General features: G+C 39.4%; 1 protein-coding gene across 1 annotated transcript in view; it reads left to right on the top strand.

Moving 5' to 3' along the window:
- Atp6ap1l (ATPase H+ transporting accessory protein 1 like) overlaps positions 1–7,888 on the top strand; it is a 41,083-nt gene continuing 33,195 nt past the window's right edge. Inside the window, exon 1 of the mRNA XM_008853296.1 lies at positions 1–118. Within this exon, the coding sequence (XP_008851518.1) occupies positions 24–118 (95 nt within the window). The 5' untranslated portion in view covers positions 1–23. The remainder of the gene's footprint in view (positions 119–7,888) is intronic.

The raw sequence follows: 7,888 nt of genomic DNA, 5'->3' as shown, positions 1-7,888 counted from the left end.
TCTGAAGAAACATCCGTTTCTTGATGGGAAGAAAAATCTTGTTTAGTTTTTCACTTCTGTTTTTATGTATGGTCTTTTCACTAACTTTGGACCAGATCTTTGCCAGGAAGAATGTAAGGTAAGGTAACTGCACATCTTTTAATGCAATGCATTTGTGAACCTCGGTGCAAGTGTGAAATTAGATTTTTTTGTGATTTCTTTATATTGTCAGATATTTGGATTTGTTTATAATTGAAAATGTAGAGCTAGATTAGATCACCCAGCTAACCACAAAATTTATTATACTAAAGTTTATATTTAAGAAGTTGAGTATACTTTTTATTATAAGAGGTAAGGACTATTTGTTTAAAACATCAGAAAACACTGCATTCTGAATTAAATGTATGATTCCTCAAATGACTCTCAGATCAGACCTGAATCAAGTTTCTTTTATGTTCATAAAAGGGGCAAAGTCCACAGTTTATCCTGTCATTATTATGTGAAAAGCAAGTAATAATTTTTTTTTTAAACTTGGATATATATAACCTGTGGTACCAAAGAGAAGGTGTTAGGTCATTTTAGCTGGTAGAAAATGGTGATTAATGACACAGTACTTAGAGTTATTAAGCACCATTTCTGTTTCCCTTGTCTGCTTTTCCTTCTATAACCTATAAGAGAGCATACAGATTTAGCTATAAAAAGAATATCCAGAATCTCTACTGCGTCTAATGTGTATCTCATTTCCCAACTATTCATGATGTGCGATCTCACCAAGTACAGCAGAGAATTTAGTGTGACCCCTACACAGAGCATTGAGCAGAGTGAGCTGGCAAAACTCATCTTAAACACTTAAGCCAGCAGCTGAAAAAAAGCTTCAAGTATCAATTTAAGACTTTTCCATCTCTTTTTTTCCCCTCCAAACCAATTAGGACTTTCTTTCAAGTTTCCTTTTAAATACTAAATGACTTGTAAGTCTTAGGTGGTTAACTGTTAGCTTGTTTTGTTTGGGATAGGTCTCTTGTAGCCCAGGCTGACCTTGAACTCACTTTGTAGTCAGTGGTAGTCTTGAACTCCTCATCCTCCTACTTCCACCTTCTAAATGCTGGGATTATAGGTGTGGACCACCACACTTGGTTTTATAATAATACGAATCTCACTTTTTTATTTGTTTATTGCTTTGTGATTATTGGGGATTGAATTTAGGGTGTTAGGAATGTTAAGCAAGTACTCTACCACTAAACTTAATCCTCAGCCTAGTAGTTAAAATCTAACACTTATTTCCCCACCAAGTTTAGGTAGAAATGAATGACTTTTGTAGAAGAAAAATTTATGTCAAAAATTATAAAAACTCAAAATCTGCTTTTAAGGCAAGGTACATGGATTGAAATAATTTTAGCTTTAGAAACTTTGAATCTTAGAAATCACACAAATGACTTCACTATTCACAGTAGCTAAAAAATGGGACCAATCTAGATGTCCACTAACAGGTAAATAGAAAAGGAAAATATGGTATATATACATAATGGAATTTTATTTAGCCCTAAAGGAAAAAAGAAATTGTGATATTTGCAAGAAAATGGATGGGATTGGTAATTGTATTAATTGACATATCCCTGACTCAAATAGAAATATCAGTTCTCTCTCTTTTGCAGACCCTGGATTTTGATTTTTATCTATGTGTCAGGGAGGAAGGGAGGAGTACAGGTCCTCAAACTAGAAAGGGGACCATGAAAGGCGAAAAAGAGGTCTTAAACTGGGGTGGGGGGAAGGGAGCAGCAGGAGGGAGCACGGGGAGGGGAGAGGAATGGGGAGGAGAATGATCAAAAACAAGGTGTGTATAAAAATCCCATACTGAAACCCATTATTTTGTATGGTAATTTAAAAACTAATAATAAAATAAAATGAAATAACTCACATAGATGACCATTGTAATCTAATAAGGACATGGCTTCTGGGTGCTGAAGGGACCAGCAGGAAGGGGCGGAGGAGGCAAGGGAATGGAGGTGGAAGGATCAACAAAAAAGTGTATGTCTGCCAAGCATGGTGGCACACACCTTTAATCCTAGCACTTGGGAGGCAGAGGCAGGTGGATCTCTGTGAGTTCAAGGCCAGCACAGAAATCTGCCTATCTCTGCCTCCTGAGTGCTTGAATTAAAGGTCTATACCACCGAGCCTGGCCTTGGATTTATTCTTAAATGCAAGGAAATCCTGCATCAATTCCCATCTTGTACTCAGATTACAGAGTTTATTCATTAACTGTTTGTTCTTCTGTGTATATTTTTTTAAGGACTTGGTACTTTTCAGTAGTTAGGTACTCTGCCAGGAGCTGAGTCTTCAATGATGAACAAAATAAACTATGGCCAAGGAGTGGGGGTGCTCACTGATCATATGATAAATTATAATAAACTTGGGATTGTATTATGGAGAAAAATACAGGAGACTGTGAATAAATAAATGAGGTCTAAACCAGCCTGAGGCAATAGGGACCGCATTGAGGAAGTGACATTTGAACTGTGATCTGGAGGATGTGTAGAAAATAACTAGGATGGAGGACATTCTAGGTGAAAGGAATAGCATGTACTAAAACTGTCATTGGGAAAGACAGGAGCATGGAGCACTGGAGAACTGAAGAATGCTAGTGCAGCTGGAACAGAAAAAGGAGAGGTGAAACCAAGCAAACAGGATGAAACGTGCAGGGATGCATGTCAGTGCTCCACTCTCCTTTTTATACAGTCCAGAATCCCCTGCTGATGGAATAGTCCCTCCTGTAGTCAAGATGGGTCTTTCCACATCACTTAAGGCATCCCATAGGAATGTTGAGAGGTCGTCTAGATTTTGTCAAGGTACCAGCACTAACCATCACAATATCTGACAGAACAACCTAAAGGAAGAAAGATTTATTTTTGATTTCGTAGGTTTCAGTCCCTCATGGTGGGGAGGGTGTGGTGAAGCAGAACAGCTGGAATCATGGGTGGCCAGGAGAAGGGGGGGAGGGAGAGAGAGAGATATCGATAGAAGGGAGAGGAGGAAGATGAGGAAGAGGGGAGGGAGGGAGGGAAGGAGAGAGGGAGGGAGGGCAAGCTTGAGATCCATCCATTCTGGGCTGTAGGATGGTGCTGCCCCTATTCAGGTTGTCCTCCTTTCTTAGTTAATCCTTTCCACAAAGTCCTCACAGTCAAAGACAAGCTTTACTAATCTCATGGCACTTCTCAATTAATTCAAGTTGACAATAAAGATTAGCCATGCCAGTAACAATTTAGGTTCCATTTTAAGCAAGTACTGGGAATTAAACCTAGGGCCTTGTGCATTCTAGGCAAGCGCTATACCAATAAGCTCTATATATCAGTATGTGTGTGTGTGCACATGTGGGCATGGGTGCACCTACACATGTGTGTTTGTGCATGTGGATGCCAGAGGTCATCCTTAGGTATCCCAGGTTCTCATCCACATTTTGTCTTGCTTTGTTTTGTTTTTAGACATGGTCTCACTATATACTTCTAGCAGGCCTGGAACTTGCTGTGTAGACCAGGTTAGTCTTGAACTTGTAGAGATCCACCTGCCTCTGCCTTTGCCTCTGCCTGTACCTTATGTTTTGAGACAAACTCTCTTTACTGACCTGGAACTTGCTGATTCAGCTAGGCTGACTACTCAGTGAGTCCTAGAGATCCTCCTGTCTTTGCTTCCCCAGTGCTAAGATTACAACTGTGCTCTACATGTCTGTCTTTTTACATGGGTCCTAAGACTTGAACTCAGGTCCTCATGCTTGTGCAGGAAGCACTTTACCAAACCAGTTATCTCTACAACCCTCTGGCCATTTAAAAGCATTTTTGTTAGTGTATATTAATACATAATACTGGGCTTTATCATGACATCAAGGTATTTTTAAAATTTTTATTTATTGTTTTTATTTTATGTGTATGAATGTATTGCCTGCATGTATGTGCACCTGTGTTGTGCAATGCCTGTGGAAGTCAGACGAGGGCATCAGATTCCCCTGGAACTAGAGTTACTGGTGGTTGTTAGCCACCATGTGGGTGCTGGGAATCAAACCCAGGTCCTCTGCAAGAGTAGTTAGGGCTGTTAACTACTGAGCCATCTCTCCAGCCCTGACATCAAGCCTTTTAAAAAATATATCTAATTTTGTAAAAGGGTTTCACTAATTTGCCCAAGTTGGTTTTGGACTGCCTCTGTAGATCTAGCAGATCTCAAACTTGTGATCCTCCCACCTCAGCCCCCTGAGTAGATGCGATTGCAGGTCTGGGCTACTGGGAAAGCTAGGTTTAACTTTCCTAGATCAGTCAGTGTTTCTCAACTTATTTACATAGACAATTTTAGATAATTTTTAGTTCCTCCTGTAGTCCAGAGACTATGTAGTAATATAAAAATGGGTGTGTGTTGTGTTTTGGGTGAGAGTAGGCTTCTCATAAAGTCTCATCTGTTCATGCTTAGGGGTGTGCACAAAGCCCCTCTGCATTGTAGTATACTTAAAAAAAAGTCTGACAGCATTTTTGAATGTTTAGAATAGAGAAGTATCAAAATGACAGTGAACTTCCATTTTCTACTATAAGCCTTTCATCCATGAATACCTGGAAATTTTTAATTAGTAGGACAAAGCCTCAAATCAAGCATTCTCCTACTTGAAACATATTTTATTTATTATTTTTATTTTATGTATAGAAGTGTATTGCCTGCACGTATGTAAGTGCACCCATGTTGTGCAATGTCTGTGGAGGTCAGAAGAGATTGTTGAATCCCCTGGAACTGGAGTTATGGATGATTGTTGGGTGCCATGTGGGTGCTGGGAACTGAACCTAGGTCCTCTGCAAGGGCAGTCAGTGCTCTTAACCACTGAGTACTTCCAGTCCCTCTCCCTCTTTTTTTTTTTTCTTATTGATTTCAGAATTCATACAATATATTTTGATCGTATTCAGATTCTTCCTCTCTCTCCAGCCCTTCCCCACTACCCTGCCCCATTTCATGTTCTCCATTATTAACTATCCTTTTAAAAAATTAATATTTTGTTTTGATACAGGGTCTCTCTGTAGGTTCAGCTGGCCTGGAACTCGCTATGTAGACCATGCTAGCTTCAATTTCATAACAATCCACCTGCTTCAGCCTCCCAAGTGCTAGGATTAAAGACGTGCACCACCACGCCTGGATGATTTTGTTTCTTAAAGGCCTATCAATTCCAGTCCATGCCTCCCAAGTGCTCCTAGGTGGGGCCCATGCCCTAGAGACTGGTGTCATACCAGTAAGCAGAACTGACTCTCCCTTTCCCAGCATTCACTAGTTGCCATTAGATCTTTAGCTAGGCCTGGGGCATTCTGCCCTCCTCCTCCTATCCACGCTGAGCCCTTGTCCGTCAGTTCTTGTACATGCTATCATAAATGCTGTGGGTTCATATGTGCTACTGCCCAGTGGTGTCCAGACAACACAGTTTCCTTGTGTTCATCTACCACCTCTGGCTCTTATAAACTTTTTGTCCCTTCTTCCACAATGATCCCTGAGTCTTGGGAGAGACGGTGTGATATAGGTGTCCCATTTAGGACTGAGTACTCCACAGTCTTATTTTCTGCGTGTGGACATATGTGGGGTCTCTGTGTTAATCGCCATCTGCTGCAAGAAGAACCTTCTCTGGTAAGAGTGAGGCATGTTCTAATCTATGAGTGTAGCCATAAGCCCTTGTGAGGAAGTTTAATATTATTTCTGCTTAGCAGAATGATAGTAGTAGGTTCTCCCCTATGGCATATGATTTTCTAGGCAAAGGTTCTTGCCTTGATAACAGTGTCAGGTATGGACTCCCTGTTGTGAAGCAGGCTTTAAATCCAATTAGAAGGTGGTTGGTTACTCTCATAATGCTGTTTTCAATTTTTAAAAAATATTTTATTCATTATTTTTATTTTATGTGTATGAATGCATTGCCTGCATGTATATAAGTGCACCTGTGTCGTGCATTGCTGGGGGCAGTCAGAAGAGGGCATCAAATCCCCCGGAACTGGAGTTAAGGATGGTTATTAGCCACCATGTGGGTACTGTGGATCAAACCCAGGTTCTTTGCAAGAGCAGCCAGTGCCATCTCTCCAGCCTGGATTCCAGTCTTTAGATAGGTAAGTTTCAGTTGGAAAATCCTTAGAGATTAGGAAACTAATAAAGTGCCGTGGGTGTGGTTCACAGGAGGGGAGATTAGAATGCAGTGATATCATTGGGAAAGGGGAATAATAGATAGGATGGTTTTAACGGGGTGGGGAGGGCAGAAGAGGGAGTAAGAGGAGGGATAGCTAACACTAAAGACCTTTTGAAAGAGTCATATCCAAACCTACTATAAAAGTGTCTCTCAATATATACATATGCAATATAGAAAGAGTTTAAATGTAGTTACCCTATAACAGAAGTTCAGTGACTCTAACAGACTAGCAAGTGAAAAGGCCAGTGCCAGAAATGGACTCCTTCCTTTGAAGTTGTAGACCAGAGATCTTTCATAGATATTGCCATTGTGCACTCAGTTACCTATCAGAATGTGATGGTAAGATCCTATTGCTAAAGACATATACCTGAGTCACAGAACAAACTGGAGAAATCAAGCTGGTACTGATCTTGAAGCTACATCTCTGCTGGCTAGCTTTCTTAGTACTAGAAGGTGCTATAGTGACAGAGAAAGGTAATCATCAACGTTACCCAGCTGTAAACACTGCAAAATATGCTCAGTGGTATAATATTGACATGAACATGAAATCAAACATTTTAATGATATTGTAGACTGTTCACTCAGTCATTAATCTGCTTTATTTACTAAACAGTTAGTAAATTCTCCTAGACATACTTTTCCACTTGACTTGATAAATTTTACTTTTCTTAGGTAAAAATCTCCCTTGCCATTTTCCATTTTTGTTAAAAACATTTAAAATTTGGTGTCATGAAAGATAGTTTTTGAACAAAATCCAAACTGGAAAAAAAATCTATTTGTAAATTGGATGTTGTGGCACATACCTTTAATCCCAGCACTCAGGAGGCAGAGGTAGGCAGACCTCTGTGAGATCGAGGCCAGCTTGGTCTACATAGTGAGTTCCAGGCTAGCTGGGCCTACACAAAAGACCCTGTCTTAAAAAAAAAACCTATTGTGGTTATGTTATTAGAAAGTTTTTAGCTCTTCTGTTAGTTTTTCTTTCATGTATTCAGTAATGTTTTAGTTGCATTGTGGAATTTAGAGTTTAGGTAGGAGAGATGTTTTGTATAGAGCACGTTTATTGTAATCTCATGATTTCTTTGATCGGTGTCTTACGATAACTCCTCAGGAAGTTAAATTTCTTAGTGCTCCTAAGAGCACTAAGATGTGATTGGACTCAGAGGATTCTCTGAAGATAACTCCACTCCCAAGCTTACTATAAACAGAGATATCTGGGCCGGGGGTTTGGCTCAGTGGTAGAGCACATGCTTGGCATGTATGATGCCCTCGGTTCATTCCTCAGCACTGCAAAAATTAAATACATAAAACATATTCTGTGATAATTAGTATACGTGAATGTTCTTAAATCATTATTTGTAAAACTCTAATTAAAAAAAATACTAATATCCATAAATGTCAATATGTTCATAGACAAATACAATGTGTTATGTCTACACAATGCAATATTTCTTAGCAATGAAATGGAATGAATATTGACACAGTTTACTGTCAGAAATTGTACATCAATAAAGTTGATAAAAATGAACAAATTGTGACATGCATTTTTGAGGAGTAACTGGTAGACATCATTTCATCAAGTTTGTCATCTACAGATATTTTCATCAGATCATAGAGAATAATGTATTTAATTTGTAATCAGGACAGCTGGGGCTACAGGGAGACCCTGTCTCAAAAAGACCAAAAAAAAAAAAAAAAATCTGTGGTAGGCAGGAAAACCCAAGGACA

Source organism: Nannospalax galili, unplaced genomic scaffold (genome assembly GCF_000622305.1).
Source record: "Nannospalax galili isolate Female #2095 unplaced genomic scaffold, S.galili_v1.0 scaffold45, whole genome shotgun sequence".
NCBI classification, from domain to species: Eukaryota; Metazoa; Chordata; class Mammalia; order Rodentia; family Spalacidae; genus Nannospalax; species Nannospalax galili.
Note: the sequence above shows the minus strand (reverse complement) of the source record. Positions and strands in the feature narration are given on the sequence as shown.